This window comes from Loxodonta africana, chromosome 15, assembly GCF_030014295.1.
Source record: "Loxodonta africana isolate mLoxAfr1 chromosome 15, mLoxAfr1.hap2, whole genome shotgun sequence".
Taxonomy (NCBI): Eukaryota; Metazoa; Chordata; class Mammalia; order Proboscidea; family Elephantidae; genus Loxodonta; species Loxodonta africana.
In genome coordinates, this window is record NC_087356.1 from 77,993,363 (window position 1) to 78,014,881 (window position 21,519).

The 21,519-nt window shown below is 40.7% G+C and overlaps 1 protein-coding gene across 6 annotated transcripts in view; it reads right to left on the reverse strand.

Annotated features, from left to right (window-relative positions):
* Window positions 1-21,519, reverse strand: part of CBL (Cbl proto-oncogene) — a 101,814-nt gene that overhangs the window by 8,525 nt on the left and 71,770 nt on the right. For all 6 annotated transcript variants that reach the window (XM_003418189.4, XM_064268952.1, XM_064268950.1 and 3 more), the window contains 6 exons: window positions 18,667-18,798; window positions 18,215-18,592; window positions 16,188-16,279; window positions 2,954-3,061; window positions 2,242-2,339; window positions 1,380-1,562 (listed from right to left, as the gene is read on the reverse strand). In XM_003418189.4, the coding sequence (XP_003418237.1) occupies window positions 1,380-1,562; window positions 2,242-2,339; window positions 2,954-3,061; window positions 16,188-16,279; window positions 18,215-18,592; window positions 18,667-18,798 (991 nt within the window). The remainder of the gene's footprint in view (window positions 1-1,379; window positions 1,563-2,241; window positions 2,340-2,953; window positions 3,062-16,187; window positions 16,280-18,214; window positions 18,593-18,666; window positions 18,799-21,519) is intronic.

Consider the following 21,519-nt stretch of genomic DNA (forward strand, 5'->3'; position numbering starts at 1 on the left):
CAAATCTGGGGGGAGGGGAGTCCTCACTTAATGGCAGTTAATAATAAGAACAATACATGGGATCAAATTGACAACAGCAACTTGAAAGGTTAGATAGGAACCTAGCGGGCTGTGAGTTCATGTTAATGAGGGAGGAACAACTCAGAAAAGGAGGGTGAGAACGGCTACGCACCTTGAAGAATGTGATCAACGTCACTAAATTGTACATGTAGAAACTGTTGAATTGGTGTATGTTTTTTAGTGTATATTCCCAACAAAATAAAATTAAAAAACAAAACAACAATTCGCTAGTATCAAGATATCATTAGTGACCTCTTGTCAACTGGTGGTTACATGTGCTCTTCAGTAAGAAGGCTGGATTTTCCAGGTTCAAGGGTTTTAGTACATAAGCTCCTCTTTCTCACAGCAGGAGCAACCTTCTGAATAGACCACGCACCTGTTCTACTCACAATAACCATTGCAATCATAAGCATATAATATCTATATTCGCATCATGCTTTACACTTAGCAACAAGTTTTCACACATATTACTGCCTTGATTATTTAAAAAAATTTCTGAGGGGGCCAGACAGCCTGTTGCCACTGAGTAGGTTCCAACTCATTAACAACTCCACAGGATAGCGCAGAACTGTCCCATAGGGTTTCCAAGGAGCAGCTGGTGGATTTGAACTGCCAACCTTTTGGCTGGCAGCTGAGCTCTTAAACACTGTGCCACCAGGGCTGTGAGGGGGCTAGGGAAGATGCTAAAGGTCTCCTTTTCCAAATAAGGAAGCAGATCAAGATAAGCCTACGTGGCAGTGAAGAAGCGTCACTGCCTGTCTAAGCAACTGGATGCTATATATCTCTGCCACCAGCTGTCCTGAGGGCTGTCTTAAATTTCCAAAGTGACAGCAACTCTGTATGCTGCCTTCCTAGGCAGCCACAGGTGCAAGAAGAGCAATCCTTGATAGTCAAGACCCAAATGTGGGCTGGCTCCAGGCCCATTCAGTGTCCTTCCCAGAACCAGCAAGCCTTCTTTCCAAACGACAGTGGCCAGAAGTCAGGAACATGTGGTCTGAACCATCGAGGTTAGTAACCACTGTCATAGCGCATACTTGGAAGAGCTAGAAATCCTAACTACTCTCAGTGCAGGACAAGTCATTGTTTAAGGAACCACCACATATCTAAGTCTGGCAAAATCTGAAGAGTCTGGTTTATAGTTTAACTTCCTAATTTGGGACCTAGGACCAGCCTTCCTCCCATTTAGATACAGTTTTTAGTCTACTACTTCCACCTACTGCCTTACTGCCACTAGGGGGTCATATCTATTTTAATACAAATCAGGAGCCATACAGCAAGTCAGTATAAACCCAAGGAAGCCTGGAGATACTGTCACTCACTTGTTGTGGGATCACCATCCAGAGACAGCCAGCCAAAGGCAGTGCTGGCATTAGAGATATCTGAGAGAGTTCGGCGGGCCAGTACTGCTGGCACAGGTGGCTTAGGGACATCATACCCACCATCCTCATTCTCTGACTCCTCGGGGCCAGTACTGGCATGGGCTGCAGCCAAATTCCCTTCACCTAGAGAAAAGTTTGTGAAGTTATTTCCCAACTTCATCTTTCAGCACATTTCAGTACAGGGACATCCATTCATTCATGCAGGTACAGAGTCATGTTTTTCATGCAACAGTTACTACAGGCCAAAAACCATGTGAAGCCCTGTGGGGAGAGATAAAAGGCACAGAGAAAACAAAATCTGCACCAATCCTGCAGCACTTTTTCTTGAACATGTCAAAGGCTACCCTTGCCAAGGATAATAGCCATTGATGCCAAAGATCAAGTGTCACTTTAAAACACTCATTCAACATTTCTATCTGCTTTTCACCTCAGAAGATCGGCCAAAGGGCCCTATGTGTGCTGCCTTCTTGAACTTTCAACTTGGGTAAGCTAGTTAACGTGGGAATTCACCACCCACACACAAAAGAATTTCATCAATGCTAAAAAGCAATGGGAATAAAAAGGAGCTGCTGATATTATAGGTCCAGGCCATATAACACAAATGTCTCCAGGCCCTGGGAGAAAGAAAAAGTACAAAAGGAACTAGCTGTGTAAACAGGAAACAAAAGAGTGGAGAGGGTTTTACCAAAGAATATGATTAAAAAGAATTTTCCACTTAAAGCTATCTCATTAACCAAATATTTCAGGCTCATTAAAATACTTCACACCAACTATTTTTCAAAGGAGCAGAATGGTTACTCACCAAAAGTACTACTCTCCATGACAGATGCTGCCTGGGGCTGAATGTTATACATGGATTCATACGTACAGTTATCAATTTGCTGGTCACATTCACTCACTCTGAACAGGAAGGAAAGGGGCATAATCTTCAGAAATAAAACTTTACTATCTGCGAACATATTGATAAGACTAATTTATTCACAACCATTCTAGACCCCGATTCCATTATGACAACATATTCTTCTTTTGCCAGGCTCACTAAGTGTCATAAGGTTGACTCTTGGACGAATAACAGATGTGTTTTTGAGGTTACTGTGATGTTTTAAAAACGTAAGTGGCATTGTTCACATCTAAAAGAGGTTTAAACATTTAAAAACAGAAACAAAACCAAACCCATTGCTGTTGAGTCAATTCTGACTCATAGTGACCCTACAGGACAGAGTAGGCCCGTCCCACAGAGCTTCCAAGGAGCACCTTGTGGATCTGAACTGCCAACCTTTTGGTCAACAGTCATAGCACTTAACCACTATGCCACCAGGGTTTCCAGACTTAAACATTAGGGGTTAGATATATCTTTTTGAGGACAAAAATTTTAAAAACAACACACAGAGAAACAAAACTGCTTCTGGGAGTGCTGGCACACAGCGTGCAAGAAGCAAGCTGAGCAGTGAATGATGTCAATTGATTACCCACATGAAGGTGGTTGGTTCAAAACAGGATCGTTGTGAACCTACCGTGAACTCTGGGCTGTCTCCAAAGGCCTAGAGGAGGGAGTCATATATTCTGTGTCCTCCTCATTCTCGTACTGCTCCCCAGGAGGAAGCTTTGGCACAGGAAGAGGTCTTGAAGAATAAAAAAACAGAAAAGGAAACACATTTAAAAAAATTAACAAGCTGGAAAACTTTCAAGTATGAAACAAGTGGCTTCGAAAGGGACCACAATTCAAATTTGGTATTTGACACAGCAAAACAGATGCCACCTAGGGAGACATTATTTCTACTGACTAAGGTAGGTGATTAGAAAAAAGCACTCTAACTCCAAACTTTCATCACATCTTTAGCTGGCCAGAGGTGCAGCTACTGCGCTTCAGATGTGTCACTCTGGGATAGGTATTGATACCGGTTAGTCCTGATCCCAAAATAAGTTTCATTATAGAGTCTCGGCCTTACAGCCAGCATCCTAGTTTTTCTTTCATTAGGTTTGAAGTAAGAAACATCAGGTGGCTTTCTGACAATATGCTAGCAATGTATGCCAATTCTAAAATCCACCTGTGATTTCAAAAAATATACAGCTAGTCAAATGCTTTCTCAAATATTCACAGCATGAACACTATTTCTCTTCATTTTAACCACGAAAATCTGATACAGAAAGATAAAGTGACTTGGTAGTTAGCATCTAGTCTGGGACTACATCCCTGATCTTCTGACTAGTTCTTCGGGGACCTTGCTGTCATACCTATACATACTATCTCCCAGAAGCTTTTGAAACAAAACTTCTCCTGCCAACCCATACCCTGAAACTAGACAAAGACAAAAACAACCAACCAACTGAATGAGGAAAAAATAATAACAACACACAAACACACAGAAACAAAATAGCTTCTGGGAGTATGACCTTATGAGTGTTCTTCCTCTTATATTTTATGTGTGTGTGTATATATACACACACACACACACACAGACACACATATGTGTATACATATACTTTGCACTTTCTAAACACACTACCAGGAGCACCTATTACATTTATTTTTCTGTCTGCACTACAAATGTACACTTAAGATTTGTGCTTTTCAATGTGCATAGACATTACATTAAAATAAAAAAACTGCAACAAATTATTGAACTTTAATCATCTGCATGCTGAAGGTGGAAGTGTACTAGTATCTACAGTTTGTTTTGAAATGAGTCAAAAAAGTACGACGGGTGGGAAGAAGTATAAGTAGATGGATGTGTAATAAAACAAGTATAATAAGTGTATTTTAATAGTAGAATCCAGGTAGTGAATACATGGGCATTCACAGTAAAATTCTTTCAACTTTATGTTTGAAATCTTTTTTTTTTTTATTGTGCTTTAGGTGAAAGTTTACAGAGCAAATTAGTTTCTCATTAAACAATTGTCTTAGTTGTCTAGTGCTATGATGACAGAAATACCACAGGTGGATGGCTTTAACAAAGAGAAGTTTATTCTCTCACAGTCCACTAGGCTACAAGTCTGAATTCGGGGCACTGGATCCAGGGGAAGGCTTTCTCTCTGCCGGCTCTGGAGGAAGGTCCTTGTGACGCATGTATTCCCTTGGTCTGGAGCATCTCAGTGCAGGAACCTCAGGTCCAAAGGATGCGCTCTGCTCCCGGCACTGCGTTCTTGGTGGTGTGAGGCCCCCATGTCTCTCTGCTGGCTTCTCTATCTCAAAAGAGACTGGCTCAAGACACTATCCAATCTTGTAGACCTCATCAATGTAACTGCCACTAACCCACCTCATGAAAACCCTGGTGGCTTAGTGATTAAGAGATACAGCTGCTAACCAAAAAGGCTGGCAGTTCGAATCTACCAGGCGCACCCTGGAGGCCCTACGGGGCAGTTTTACTCTGTTCTATTTATAGGGTTGCTATGAATCAGAATCCACTTGATGGCAAACGGTTTTTTTTTTTTTTTTTTTTAATCCATCTCATTACATCATAGTGACAGGATTTACAGCACACAGGGAAATCACATCACATGACAAAATGGTAGGCAATCATACAACACTGGGAATTACGACCTAGTCAAATTGATGGTCATCTGGGGGGGACACAAGTCAATCCATGACAACAATTAATACACAAATTGTTTTGTGACACTGGTTGCCAACCCCATGATGTGTTAACACTCTCCCCTTCTGGACCCCAGGTTCCCATTTCCATTCGTCCAGTTTTCCTACCCCTTCCTGCCTTCTAGTCTTTGTTTTGGGGTTTGTGTGCACACTTAAGATTCATATACATGGCTGAACTATGTGTGTTATTGTTTGTTTTACAGGTCTGTCTAATCTTTGGCTGAAATGTGAACTTCGGGAGTGACTTCAGCTTTGAGTTAAATGGGTGTCCAGGAGCCATACTCCCAGGGTTTTTCCAGTCTCTGCCAGACCGGTAAAAGTCTAGTCTTCTTTTGTGAGTTTCAATTTTGTTCTACATTTTTCTCCTCCTCTGTCTAGGACCCTCTGTTGTGATCCCTGTCAGAGTAGTTGGTGCCGGCAGTCATCTAGTTCTTCTGGACTCAGTCTGGTGGAGGCTGTGGAAGTTGTGGTCCATTAAGTCCTTTGGGCTAATCTTTCCCTTGTATATTTGGTTTTCTTCATTCTCCCTTGCTCCAGATGGGGTGGGACCAGTAGAGGTATCTTAGATGGTTGGCTGCAAGCTTTCAAGACCGCAGGCATTACTCAGTGAAGTAGGCTGTAGAACATTTTCTTACAACCTAGGGTCACTATGAGTCAGAATCGACTTTGATGCTCCCCATCACCATGGCCCCCAGTCCTCAGACGAGTAACTCGATCTCTCAAGATATGGGTGCATCTACAAAGCTTCTATGACTTTGCCTTGGTCAAGCTGTGCTGACTTCCCCCGTATTGTGTATAGTCCTACCCCTCACCAAAGTTACCACTTATCTATTGTCTAGTTAGTGTTTTTCCCTTCCCTCCCTCATAACCATCAAAGATTGTTTCTTTCTGTGTGTAAACCTTTTCTTGAGTGGTCTCATACAGTATTTGTCCTTTTGTGATTGACTTATTTCACTCACCAAATGCCCTTCAGATTCATCTACGTTGTGAGATTTATCGCGGATTAATCGTTCTTTATCGCTGCACAGTGTTCTATTGTGTATATATACATTTTTTTGTTTATCCATTCATCTGTTCGTGGGCAGTTAGGTTGTTTCCATCTTTTTGCTATTGTAGACAATGCTGCAGTGAATATGGGTGTGCATGTGTATATTCGTGTGATGGTTCTCATTTCTCTAAGATAAATTCCTAGGAGTGGGATTGCTGGATCATACGGTATTTCTGCTTCTAGCTTTTAAAGGAAGCACCCTATGGTTTTTCAAAATGGTTGTACCATTTTACATTCCCACCATCAGTTCAAAAGATTTCCAATTTCCCTGAAGCCTCTCTAACATTTTGTTAATTTTCTGTTTATTTTTATTTTTATTATTACTGTCAGTAATGTTGGGATAAGATGGTATCTCATTATAGTTCTGATCTGCAGGGCATTTCCTCATGTGTCTGTTAGCCACCTGAATGTTTTCTTTGGTGAAGTGAGTGTTCATACCCTTTGCCCATTTCTTAATGTGATTGTCTGTCTTTTTTTTTTTGTAGAGGTGTTAGATTTTCTTACAGATTTTAGAAATTAGACCTTTGAGGATATGTCATAGCCAAAAATTTTCACCCAGTCTGTACGTTCTCTATTTACTCTTTTGGTGAAGTCTTTTGATGAGCGTAAGTGTTTAATTTTTAGAAGACCCCAGTTACCTAGTTTATCTTCTGGTGTTTGTGTATTGTTAGTTATGGTCTGTATCCTATTTATGCTGTACATTAGGGCCCCTAGCGTTGACCCTATTTTTTCCCCCATGATCTTTATAATTTTTGGCTTTATATTTAGGTCTTTGCTCCATTTTGAATTAGGGTTTTTTTTTACATGATGTGAGGTATGGGTCCCGTTTCATTTTTTTTTACAGACAGACATTCAGTTTTGCCAGCACCATTTGTTAAAAAGGCTGACTTTTCCACATTTAATGGACCTTGGGCTTTTGTCTAAGATCAGGTGCTATAGGTAGACAGATTTACATCTGAGTATCTGTCATTGTACCAGTACCAGGCTGTTTTGACTACCGCAGCTGTACAGTAGGTTCTGAGGTCAGGTAATGCGAGGTCTCCTACTTTATTCTTCTTCAATAATGCTTTATTTATTTGAGGCCTCTTTCCGTTCCACATGAAGTTAATGAATAGTTTTTCCATCTCATTAAAGAATGCTTTAGGTAGAACTGACATTTCACAATGCTGAGTCTACCTAACCATGAGCATGGTATGTTTTTCCTTTTATGTAGGTCTCTGTTTTTTTTTTTTTTTTTTGCTGTAGTGTTTTGTAGTTTTCCTTGTATAGGTCTTTTACATCCCCGGTTAGATTTATTTCTAAGTATTTTATTTTTAAAGGGCTATTATAAATGGTATTACTTTCCTGATTTCCTTTTCTCTTTACTGGCGTATAGGAATCCAACTGATTTTTTTATGTTTACCCTGTATCCTGCTACTCTGCTGAATCTTTCTATTAGTTCCAGCAGTTTTCTTGTGGAGTCTTTAGAGTTCTCTGTGTCTAGTATGATGTCATCTGTGAACAGGAGTAGTTTAATTCTTCCTTACCAATTTGTACGCCCTTTATTTCTTTTTTCTTGCCTTACTGCTCCAGCTAGGACTTCCGGCACAATGTTAAATAGGAGTGGTGATAAAGCGCACCCTTGTCTTGTTCCTGGTCTCAGAGGAAATGTTTTCAGCCTCTCTCCATTGAGAATGATGTTGGCTGCTGGTTTTGTATACAACAACAAACCCACTGCCGTCGAGTCGATTCCGACTCATAGCGACCCTATAGGACAGAGCAGAACTGCCCCATAGTTTCCAAGGAGCGCCTGGAGGATTCGAACTGCCGACCTTTGGTTAGCAGCCGTAGTACTTAACCACTATGGTTTTGTATGCCCTTTATTATGTTGAGGAATTTCCGTGCTGTTCCCATCCTGTTGACAGTTTTTATCAGGAATGGGTGTTGGACTTTATTGAATGCCTTTTCCGTGTTGAGTGAGATGATCGTGTGATTCTTTTATTTATGTGGTAGATTATGTTGATTGATTTTCTAATGTTGAACTATCCTTGCACACCTGGTACGAAAACCACTTGGTCGTGGTGTATTTTTTTTTTTTTTATATGATGCTGAATTCCATTGGTTAGAATTTTGTTGACACTTTTTGCATCTATATTCATAAGAGATGTCTGTCGGCAATTTTCTTTTTTGTGGTGTCTTTGTAGAATGAATGTGGAAGTGTGCCTTCCTTTTCTATGTTCAGAAATAGTTTGAGTAGTACTGGTGTGGCCTCTTCTCTGAATGTTTGGTAGAATTTTCCAGTGAAGCCATCTGGGCCAGAACTTTTTTTTGGGGGGGGAGCTTTTTGTTTTATTACCTTTTCAATCTCTTCTCTTGTTATGTGTCTGTTCAGATTTTTGATCTCAGTTTGTTAGTTTAGGTAAAGAGTGTGTTTCTAGAAATTTGTCCATTTCCTCTGGGTTTTCAAATTTGATGGAGTACAGTTTTTCATAGTACTGTTATGATCCTTTTTATTTCACTTGGGTCTGTTGTAATATCCCTAAAACAGCACTTGGTACCAAAAGTGGGGTGCTGCTCTAATAGATACCTAAAATGTGTATGTGGTTTTGAAACTGTGACTAGATAGAGGAGCAGCAGCAGCAGAGAAGCCGCAGAACCAGAAGACCAGCGCCACACAGTGCTGGAGCTGATCCACGGAGCGAGGGAGCTGAGTGCCTGTGCACAGGAGGCTTCCTGGCAGAGTGGGGTGCCTCCGGGCACTTATCAGTAGAGCTAGGCTTGCTGACCCACGGAGCAAGAGAGTTGAATGTCTGTGTGCAGGAGGCTTCCTAGCAGAGTGGGTTGCCTCCACGCACTTACTGGTGGAGCTACAGAGCTTTGGAACCCTTGCCCCAACAGGGCAGATGTGGGCGTAAGGCCGAGGAGCTAAGAGGCCAAGAAACTGGGAAGCTGAAGCTGAAGAGACAAGGAACACAAGAAGCCAAGATGCCTCAGTCTCAAAAGGTATGGTCAGGACCTCTGGGGTTTCAAAGGGTGGAGCCATGGCCTCTGGTGTTTCTAAGGGTGGAACTGCCACTCAGATGGACCAGGAGAATGGTGCGCCCAAAGCCAAGGGAGCAGACAGAGATGCTGTTCCAGTGGGCCCGGAAGGCAGAGCTGAAGCCCAGGGCCGAGGGGCCTCCATTCAGAATCTGGAGAGTGTGGCCAATACCTAAAGTCTGGAGGGCAGGGCCACTGTGTAAATTGTCTCAGAGAACAGAGAATTATTTTCAAAGCCTGAGGGCTAACATAATGTGTTCTGTTGACTTGCTAGATACTGTTATCCCTTTTTTTCCTCCAGTTTCTCCTATTTGTAATGGATTTGTCTAGCTTGCACCTGTTGGGCCATTGTACCTTTGGAAGGAGGTAACTTGTTTTTTTAGATTTCATAGATGAAGCAGAATTTTTGGATTTCGGCCTTGGAGTTAAGACTTTTGCTATGATATGATGGGGTGAATATATTTTGCATGTTTCAAGGATGTGATTTTTGGGGGCCAACCGGTGGAATGTCATGGATTGAACTGTATCCCCCCAAAATGTGTCAACTTGGTTAGGCCATAATTCTCAGTATTGTGTGGTTGTCTTCCATTTTGTGATTGTAATTTTATGCTAAAGAGCATTAGGGTAGAATTGTAACACCCTTACCCAGGTCACATCCCTGATTTAATGTAAAGGGAGTTTCCCTGGGGTGTGGCCTGCACCACCTTTTATCTCTCAAGAGATAAAAAGGAAAAGGGAAGCAAGCAGAGAGTGGGGACCTCATACCACCAAGAAAGCAGTGCCGGGAGTAGGGCACATCCTCTGGACCCAGGGTCTCTGCACAGAGAAACTTCTAGTCGGGGGGTGGGGGGGGAGATTGATGAGAAGGCTGAAAGAGAAAGCCTTCCCCTGGAGCTGATGCCCTGAATTTGGACTTGTAGCCTACTTTACTGTGAAGAAATGAATTTCTCTTTGTTAAAGCCAACCACTTGTTGTATTTCTGTTATAGCAGCACTAGATGACTAAGACAGTCCCCTATTTCATTTCTTAATTGGGTTATTTGCTTCCTCTCCTGGTTTTCTTTTTTGGTCGATGGATTGTTGATTCTTTTAAAGAACCAGTATTTGTTTTGTTGATTCTATTGTTTTTCTAGTCTCTATTGTATTTATTTCTGGTCTGATCTTTATTAATTCCTTTCTTCTCGTGACTGTAGGCTTCTTTTGTTGTTCTCTATTTGTTCGGGTTGTAAAGCTAATATTTTGATTTTATCACTTTCTTCTTTTTTGTTGTGTTCATCTCTTGGTATAAACTGACCTCTGAGCACTGCCTTTGCTGTGTCCCAAAGATTTTGGCACGATTTGTTTTCATTCTCATTTGATTCTAGGAATTTTTTAAATTCCATCTTTGATTTCTTCTATGACCCAGTGATTTTTAAGCAAGACGTTATTCAGTTTCCATGTATTTGATTTTTTTTTCCTTGTTCCTCCCGATGCTAATTTCTACTTTTACGGTGCTGTGATCAGGGAAGATGATTTGTGTCATCTCAGTGTTTTGGATTTGTTGAGAGTTACTTTCTGGTCTAACATGTAGTCGATTCCGGAGAATGTTCCAGGTGTGTTAGAAAAAAAATGTATACTTTGTTGCTGTTGGGTGGAACATTTTATATATGTCTATAAGGTCAAGTTGGTTGACTGTGGCCTTTAGGTCTTCGGTATCTTTGCTGAGTTTCCTTCTAGATGTTCTGCCCTTTACCAAGAGCAGTATGCTGAAGTCTCCTACTATTATTGCGGAACCATTTCTCTTTTCAGTGCTACCTTGTCACTGGATGCATAGATATTTATTAAGATTATGTCATCATGGTGGATTGTCCCTTTAATCATTATATAATGACCTTCCTTGACCTTTATGGTGAATTTTGCCTTATGGTCTATTTTATCTGAGATTAGTATTGCCACTTCTCCTCTTTTTTGGTTGCTGTTTGCTTGATACAGTTTTTTCCATCCTTTGATTTTATAATATACTTCCATCTTTGTTTCTAAGGTGTGTCTCTTATAGATGGGTCCTGTTTTTTTTTTTTTTAATGTATTCTGTCACTCTCTGTCTCTTTATGGATGCATTTAAGCCATTTACATTCAGTGTGATTATCAGTTTACTGCTGTCATTCTGTAGCGCTTTTTTTTTTTTTTGTGGTGCTTATGTTTTCTTTGTTCCTCTTACTCTCCTGTGCCGAGTTCCTTTCATTTGTGGAATTTCTTTTCATTTTTGTAGATTCTGTGCTTACTGAGACTTTGTTTTTCCTCTTTATTTTGATGAGTAGGTTTGTTAACTTTTTTGTGGTTACTTCGAAATTTATCCCTATCTTCCTAAATTTGAACCAGGCTTTTATTACTTGATATTGCCTTGACTACACTGGAAAGCTCTATACCTACACCATTTATTCCCCCATTTATTGTTCTGACATTGTTGTCATTTATAGACTGACATCTCTGCTTCCCTGCTATAAATCTTTTAGTTTTGTTTTATTGTTGAGAATTCATTACCAAGGGTGGTATTTGGTGATGCTAACCTGTGTTCTAGATTCAGGGTGTTGTCTGATGTTATTGGCTCTCTAACTGAAGGACTCCCTTTAATAATTCCTGTTAAGTTTGGTTTGGTTTTTACATATTCCCTTAATTTCTGCTTATCTGGAAATGTCCTAATTTTGCGTTTATATTTGAGGGGTTTTCCAGCATACATTATTCTTGACTGGCAATTTTTCTCTTTCAAGGTTTTATGTATGTCATCCCATTGCCTTCTTGGCTGCATGGTTTTTGCCATGTAATCACAGCTTAGTCTTATTGTTTCTGCTTTGTGTGTGACTTTTCATTTTTTAAGAGCTGCTGTCAGGATTCTTTGTCTTTGGTTTTGGCAAGTGTGATTATGATGGTGACCCTCCTATCCTATGTGGGGTTCGTTGAGTTTCTTGGATAGTCAGTTTTTCATTTTTCATGACATTAGGGAAGTTTTCTGTCAGTAAATCTTCAGTGATCCTCTCTGCGTTTTCTATTTTCTCCCCCGTTCTGGAACTCCGATCATGCGTAAATTTTTGGTCTTGACTGTATCCCACAGAGCTCTTAGGTTTTCTTCACTCTTTTCTCTGGTTTTTCCTCACAGTAAGTGTATCCATGGATTTGTCTTCAGTTTTGCTGGTTCTTTTTTCCATTGTTTCCAATTTGCTCCTAAAACCTTCTACTGTGTTAATTTCTGAAATTTTGTTATCTTTTGAATTTCTAATTGCTGTTTTTGTATGATTTCTAATTGTTTATTTATTTTGACTTTTTGTTCTTGTATTATTTTCCTGAAGTCTTCCATTGCTTTGTGTTACCTTGATTTTTGCTATATTTTAGTTGATTTTGTATTTTCCATGATTTTGTCTATTTTTTCCTTAGTGTTGTATTTTCCTTGATCTCTTTCCTAATCTCTTGGAAAGCCCCGAATATTAGACTTTTGAATTCTCTATCAGGTTGTTCCAGTGACTTTTCTTCCACTAGAAGGTCACCTGGTAGTTTTTTTGGTTGCTTACTTGGGCCATCCTGTCCTGTTTTTTAAATACATTTTGACACTGTCTGCTGTCTCTGAGACATTCAGGTATTATTTTCTTCATTTATTAACTGTAGATTTGTTTGGTTTATCCTGCTTTTTAATTTTATTTGGTTACGTCTGGGCAGGCAGGCTGAGTATGTTTTGTTGCTTCTTTGTCCGTGGGTATGACAGTTCTCACTACCCTGTCCAGTTGAGCAGAGCCAATCACTCGGCTATGGTGCAGCAGGTCCAGCAGTGGGGAGAGAGGCAGGGACCGGTCGTTTGTCTGCCGCACAAACCTGGGCTGGCAAAGCCAGGTGGGCAGTGCAGGGCAGAGCCCAGGAGTCCAGAGGTCTGAGCTGGTCCCACTCGGGGAGCACAGTGTTAGGTGGGGCAGGGCCTGGGGGCAGCACAGGGCGAGGTCCAGGGCTCCACGCCAGTCCTGCTCAGGGGCGCGGTGCTTGGCAGGCGGGGGGGGGGGCAGGGGGGTGAAGGGGGGGCAGATGAGGATAGATGAAGGAGGTTAATAAGATGAGTTTGTACTGTGGTCCTCGGCAGCTGGGGATGCCAGGATGGGGCGGTTCTTGCTGCTATTCTCCAGAGGGGTGGGGTTTTTAGGAGCATGCTCCCGTGGTTACTGTGTGAAAATGTCTGGGCACTTCACTTAGTTGCAGCCAGGGAATGCTGTCTTACTTAGGTCTGGGTGTGTCTATGCCATACCTCTATCTATACTGGGAATTCAGAGTGCCTTTCTGTGTTCTTGCTGTTGTGTTGTTGGCTTTATTCCCAGATGGCCATGCTGCCTCCTGCTGGTTGGCCAGGGACCTCCACCCTGTAGCTCTACTCGTTTACCTTTTTCTATTAGTTTCTTCTTCTCAGTGTCTTCCGATCTAATACTTTATTCCTTAATTTAACATTCAGGGTTCCAGGATTGACATCTGCATCTGTCTTACTTGGTTTTTCAGGTCTTTGTTGCAGAGGAATGGCTTAGTGCATCTGACTAGTCCGCCATCTTGGCTCTGCCCCACCCGCTCATGTTTGAAATTTTTCACAATAAAATGCCAGTTGAAACAATGAGCCACAAAGATTTAAAAAAAATTTTTAAGTGTTGGAGAAGGTGTAGAGGAATAGGTACTTTCCTACATAGCTGTAGAAATAGAAAACTGGTACAATTTTTCTAGAGTACAATTCATCAAAAACATTAAACCCACAATATTTACCCTTGGACTCAGAAATTTCTTAAGAATTTTCCCTAAGGAGACAATGAAGAATACCCACTGTAGCATTATTTATACTACTGAAAAAAACACATAAAAATCTAAATGTCAAACAATAGTGTATTAAAGCAATGAATGTGGGCACACACACGCATCAACAGACCTGAAGTCAATAAAACTGTGTCCCTTGGTCCTTTAGAGGTTCCAAGCAGGAGCCTGAGAGGCCTACTTCTACTCCCACAAGAGTAGATTTGTTCATATCTAGCTTACATACCTGGAGTTCCACTTAAATCAGGTCTATGGCTTTAAAATGATTTGAAGTAATTTGAAAACTACTAGGTAGAAGTGATTTTTAGATACTGTGTTTTTAGGTTCTAGAATTTCCTTGTGATCTTTTTTTCTTAATTAGTGATTCTAGTTCTCTAATAAAATTCTCTGTCCTCTTTTCCTCTTTTTTTATTGAACACATAAATAATACCTATTTAAAAGGCCTGTCTGATAACTCCAGTTGTCTCCCAGCTTGGCAAGATGCCCAAAATACCTGCTTAGCTCTAACTGCTACTTCCTGCTTGGTTTTTAGAATCTAGCCCCAGTGCATACACAGTTTAGGAATCAGCAATACACCTGAAGATACTCCTAAGTGGAAATAAATTGTAATTCTCTTCACTGGTGGGATTAATAAAACTATACCTCCTTCTCAGAGAGCATCTTGATCATATATACCTTAAAAGCATTTATACCCTTTTGGCACAGTAGTTCTAGTTTTATAAGCCTGTTCTCTTCTTTGGCTACATCTCTGGTTCTATAGAAAGACATTCACTGAAGCGTTATTTACTGCAGTAAAAACTTTTAAACACTATAAATATCCAACAATACGGGAATGATTAAATATGCAACGTTATAGCCACATTATATAGTATGCAATCATTAAAAGTGAGCATTTGTGGAGACCTTTTTAAATGATAGAGGACGAAATGCTCATGATATAATGCTAAGTTAAAAAAAGGATATGAAATTATAAATATGATCCAATTTAATTAAAAACATTTTTTGATCTATAAACACACATTTCATACACGTTTACAGCCATGGCCAAGTAAGATGTATCACCTCACCCTCTGCCTAGAACAACTATAAAAGCTGGATAAAATAAAGCACTGGAGAGCAACCAGGCAGCCAGGATTTGAGAGATCGAGATTCCAGAAAGAAGAAAAATACACTAAAGTAAACCCCATATCAAATGTTCAGAATTTGGGATTCAAGACAATCTCGATGGGCTGGGGAGAGTATGGAATCTGGCAGTACCATGATGGCCAAGGTGTGAGGAGCCAAAAATCACAGAGGAACAGCAAAGAAATGAGCCTGAAATTCTACCTGCAATTTCCCCTTGAAGTATTGCTAATTCCTAAACTGTGTATGCACTGGGGCTAGATTCTAAAAACCAAGCAGGAAGCAGCAATTGAAGAGCTAAGCAGGTATTCTGGGGATCTTGCCAAGCTGGGAGACAACTGGAGTTATCAGATAGGGCCTTTTAAATAGCCTTTATATGTTCGATAAAAAAAAAGAGGAAAAGAGGACAGAGAATTTTATTACAGAACTAGAATCACTGATTAAAAAAAAAAAAGGAAATTCTAGAACCTAAAAACATAGTATCTAAAAATAAAAATTCAACAGATGGGTTTATGGGCAGATTAGAAATAGCAAAAGAGAAGACTAATGAATTGGAATATAGTAGAAACTAGTCAGAGTGATGTAAAGAGAGAAATAACAGAAAATAGAGAAATGAACAATATCTAATGAAACGAGAAAGAGAACAACGAATTGAAAGAAAGAAAGATGGAAGAATAAAATCAAGAGCAGAAAATCAATGAAACAAAAAGCATATGCCCAGTAAGAATAAAAACAAAACCAAAACTGCTTCTTTGAAAAGATTAATAAAATTGACAAGCACTCCAGCAAGACTGATTTATATACATATACACATAAAAAAGAGTGGAAGGAAATATCCTAAAACATAAAATCCAACCCACTGCCGTCGAGTCGATTCCGACTCACAGCGACCCTACAGGACAAGAGTAGTACTGCCCCATAGTTTCCAAGGAGCCCCTGGCGGATTTGAACTGCCGACCTCTTGGGTAGCAGCTGTAGCACTTAACCACTATGCCACCAGGATTTCCAAACATAAAACAGGATAGATAATTTCTACACTGTGTGAATACAGATCGATTTTTATTTTCTTCTTTAGACTCTTCTGGGTTTTCTAAACTTTCTATAAAGAAGCTGTTTAAAAGTACCAACTCCACAGTGTGAAATGCAGCTGTTAGTGAACTTACCTGGATGCAAGAGAATAAATAGCATTGGCAGATGAGGAAGGCTTGATTTTGGGGTGCTCACACTCTGGACCTAATGGGCTGCTATTCACATTCTGGAGAGAAAAGCAAAGTTCTAAGAAAAGAATCTCCTTACCACACAGCTAAGTTTCTCCCCTTATGTAACCTATTCAAAATAATAAGAACAATAATACAGATACAGATGCTCAATGCCATGCCTATTTTATTACAACTGACAAAGCACCACTGCCTTCAGGCTCTGAAGAAAGTTCAAATGTACAGATTAGAGAGACAGACCTAAAAAGAGCCAGGGAAACGTTTTTTTTCTTTGCTTTTTTAACTCTAGAAAAATTTGAGTAAATTGGCTATCTGCACAAACACCATTTCTAGCTTAAACAATCTATATCGAAGCCTAAAATGGTCTTTCTACACTGATGCAACCAGAAAGTCAAGCCTAATCCACTCTCACTAGACTGCTTCTCTCTAAGATGCCACTTAAAAGTTAGTTACTGCTCTTTCCCTGCAACCAAGAAATAGACAGTTCATTTAAAGACCACAACATTCCTCAACTTCACCCTTCTAGTTCCATCTCTTTCTTAGATTTCCAACTACCTACTGGCCAATTCTTCCTTCAATGTCCCAATCTCATCTCAAGTTCAACATGTCCCTAGTTAGCTAGGTTCAAAATCTGAGGGATTCCTGGTAATTTCTCATCTTTCCGCTACCCCGATCCATTCGCTGCTTTCAGGTCTTCTTAGGTCCTCGTTTCAAGCTCTCTGAAGACTCTTCCTGATCTGGCTGCCCACTTCTGCTAACAGAAAATTACTCTCCCTCTTGTTTACTCAGCAGCAGCTCTACCTGACCCCTTTGTTATTCCTCAAATAGACTCTTCCAAACTCATTTGCTCTCCTTCCTTCTGGACTGGTCTTCCCCCAGAACCAGCATGGTCCGCTTTCCCTACTGCTTTAGGTCTTTGCTTATAACTATACTCCATCCCTCCACGTACCTCCCACCCTAACTCCAGCTCTCCCTATACCTCTTCTTTACTTTATTTTTCCCCACAGAATTCATCATTATCTGACATACTATGTGTTTTTACTTACTTGTTTATTTTCTGTCTTCTACCCACCTAGAATGTAAACCCTGTGATGGCAAGATTTCTTGTGTGCATAAATGAACCAACAAAAGAATGGATATATCCCTTACATCCCCGGTTGAGCCCCTCATCTCACAGTTAGAGAATGGACCATTAACCTGTCTTTTTTCATCTATTCCCTTCCAAGCTATCCTACACACTCAGTTGTTGTTAACTGCCATCGAGTCAATTCCAACTCATGACAATGCCATGTCGAGGTACCTCTGGGTGGCTTAGAACCACCAACCTTTTGGCTAGTAGTCGAGCACTTAACTGTTTGCAATACTCAGGGACTTCTTCCTGCAAACTGCTACTAGATTAATCTCTTTAAAGCATCATTTTGGTCATGTCATTCCAAATTTTAAACCTTCAAATGCTCCTCATTTCCTACCAAATAAATTCAAATTATTTTGGGAGAGGGTACTAAACCCCTCTAACCTAATATTAATCTTCCTTTTCAGTCCTTTCTCCTGCTTTGATACACAAAATTTCTGCTCTACCCAAACTAAGGGGTATCATCATTCCACGACACACCTTAGGCACTTCTGCCACTGTAACTCGGATTTACCTTAAAACTGTATCCATTTTCCAAAGTACTTCAGATGCCACTCTTTCCATAAACCCTCATGATTGATCAATCTGGAGATAACCTCTCCTTCCTCTAAAACTTAAGCATTTGCTATTTATACTACTCATGGCATTTGCTGATACATAAAAGACATTTATTATAATATACAAACACACTTTATCTGCTCTATTAGCATACATACTTCTTGAGGACAGGGATTATATTATCTCTGGATTCTGCACAAAATCGATCACAAAACCTTGGCCCATTAAATGCTGCCTACAAATAACTGTTAATAGGAGAGAGAATTTCAAAATCAGGACTCACCATGGAAGTATCCAGACTGAATGCGCTTCCGAGCCTAGACCCATCTGGTCTGGGTTCCGATTGTGAGGGCAATGAAAACGGAAGTGAGTGCCGGTTGGTTAATTCTCGTCCTGCCCAGGGGTCACTAGGGCTTGGGGAAGCTACTGGTACTTTGGGGATTGGCCGGGGCAGCCATGATTCCCCAAGACGGCTAGAAGGGACAGGGGGCAGTTTATCCCTGGACAGACAATCGCCTGGTGTACAAGGCAGAGGGCGTCTCTGAGGTCGGGTTTCTGCTCCAGCAGAGTATGGCCGGTCTGGAGGGGGTGGTGGTGGAAGATCTCGAAGCGTGGGAGGTATTGGTAATGGTTTGTCCTTATGAAGGGAGCCAGAGGCAGCCTGTGGAAGCATGATGGAAGCAAATTAAAACCTACTAATCCACAACAAAGAATCAGGAAATTATACAAATTTACCTTTGAAGCAGTTCCAGGACCAGAAGCACTTAAAGGAATAGATACTCTCTGTTGCAGAAGATCAAGTCGTGGTGGTACCGGCGGAAGGGTAGCTTGTGGGGCCATAGAGAATGGAGAAGGAGGTCGTTCCACCTAGAACAAATAAAATTTCCTAGTAGACTATTTTTATTTGGTGTATTGGGTTGAACAGTATTCTCCAAAAATCCACATCCACCTAGAACCTCAGAATGTGACTTCATTCGGAAATAGACCCTTTGTAGATGTCATCAACTTAAGATGAGATCATACTGAATTAGCATAAATTTTAAGTTCAATATGACTGGTACTTTTATAAAAAGAGGGAAATGGACAGACACACACAGAAGACGACAGCCATATGAAGACAGAGGCAGAGACTGGAGGTATGCTGCCACAAACCAAAGAGCACCAAGGATTGCCAGCAACCACCAAAAACTAGAAGAGGCAAGGAAGGATCCTTCCCCAGAGCCTTTGAAGGGAGCATGGCCCTGCGGACACCTTGACCACCTTGACTTCGTACTTGTAGCTTCCAGAACCAGAAGAGAATAAATTCCTGTTGTCTTAAGCCACCCAGTTTGTGACACTTTGTTACAGCAGCCAAAAGAAACTAATACAGGCGAGTGGCATCTTTCAACTCCTCCTGAAGTTGTCAGCGGCAAGTACCACATAGATACAGAATAGAACTATCAGTGCGCTAGATTTGGGCTTAGGGTCACACAAGCCCCTCTTTAAAAACTCAGAACCTTCCACAGATTCTAGCACTTCCTGAAGTATTTCTGTGTCACCATAAGAGGGCACTCTCAATCACAGAAACACCAAGTAGATGGTGAGCTGCGGGCAACTGTATTTAGAAATGGCTCTAAGATTTCCCTCCAATTACTGCTGTGCTACAAAAAGTTTCCTAGCTTACAAGTTTAAAAATTAGCACAATTTTCCACCTCCTCATCTTCAAAGAATAAAATCTTGAAGATTAAAAATTGGAACCCATACAAAAAGAAGGAACAGACATTAATCTTACAACAAATCACCTGGGAAAACAATGTTTATGGGACAGAATGAGGAAAGAGTTCAAAGATGAAAAATTCTCTGTGGGTTATTATGATAAAAAGAAAAAAAAAGAGATTTGTAAGAGGAAAATGAATAACAATATAACTTCAAAAACATCTTCCAAAGAAATGTTATTTCATTAATCAAAAGGGATTAACATTTTCTATAAACTTGCTTTCTAAAAAACGAGGTACCACATGAGAATATTTCCATTTCCCTGCCTACAGCAGCATGATAAATAGCTGATAAGCCTGTCAAAGCAAGCTGTTAGGAGATATATAATAATTCATACAAAACGCTACTTTGCATTTGCCTTCTCCAACAGGAAGCAACACTGATGGAACATAGGCAAATACATATTACAAGCACTTATGTGAGATGACAGCAAAAACAACTAGCCTGACTGAGACTAGAGGAATCCCGGTGGCCATGGTCCCCAGACCTTCTGTTGGCACAGGACAGGAACCATCCCCGAAGACAACTCATCAGACATGAAAGGGACGGGACAGTGGGTGGGAGAGAGATGCTGATGAAGAGTGAGCTAATTATATCAGGTGGACTCTTGAGACTGTGTTGGCATCTCCTGTCTGGAGGGGGGATGGGAGGATAGAGAGAGTGGGAAGCTGGCAAAATTGTCACGAAAGGAGAGACTGGAAGGACTGACTCATTAGGGGGAGAGCAAGTGGGAGTACGGAGTAAGATGTATGTAAACTTATATGTGACAGACTGACTTGATTTGTAAATGTTCACTTGAAGCTCAATAAAAGTTAATAAAATAAAAAATTAAAAAATAAACTAGCCCTATACTTAGTCTTGTCATTAGTGCTGTGAAAAGCAAGCCCTCAGCATCATCAGCAGTAGCTTGTACTCATGTGTAAGAAAGTGGGCTCCATGTCCGCTGACAATATAGCACGTGCAGCTAAATGCCAAGAATGAACAAAGTCCAGAGTTATTAGTCAAGCTAACTCCCTTCATCACCAGTGTCTAGTCAGTCACTATACCCTGTTGATTGTCCCTTTTCCTTCTACTTACCACCCTCAAACCTGATTTATTAAAACAATCTTCTAGTGATTCTCCCAACTTCTAGTTTCTAATCTCACCAAATCCTTTTGCTCACCATTACCAGCTCAAACATGCTCGGGCACTCACCAGCATTAAATACTCATCAGTAACTCAATGTCCCACGTCATCAAATCTCACTCTCCTGCCTGGCTTTCACAAATCTTTCTAATCTGGTCTCCCCAAACAGCAGCACGTCCCCACAACTCCCTGACAGGCTCACCTCCTCAGCATTTCCTGCATGTGCTATGATTGTTCCTACCTCCGTGCTTTTGTTCAAGTGGCTTCCCCTATCTGGTAGACCCCCCTATCTGGTAGACCCTTCTCCCCGTTTTGATTGCTCCCACCATCCCTCTTTCTGTCATTCCCGACGTGCAGAGGGTTGGGTCAATCATATTCTTTGGTCCATGGCTCAACACCGTAACTGATCTTGCAAGGCCCCCTTGCTTTACTAATTTATGCCTTATTATCCCAGCATAAAATACAGCTCTAGAAAAAGAGGGAAACATAAATAGAGAAGAAATTATTAAGAACATTTTCAAGACCTGAGAGACATAAATATTCATACTGAAAGAGTTCACAGGATTGGAAACCCATAATAAATAACAAAACTTCTTCACAAAAAGCTATTTTGAAGATATGCTCCACCAAACAAGGAAGTAAAGAGAGAGAGAGAGAGGAAAACACACGAGCTAAGAAACAGGCAATCCAACACAGAAGAGACAGGAA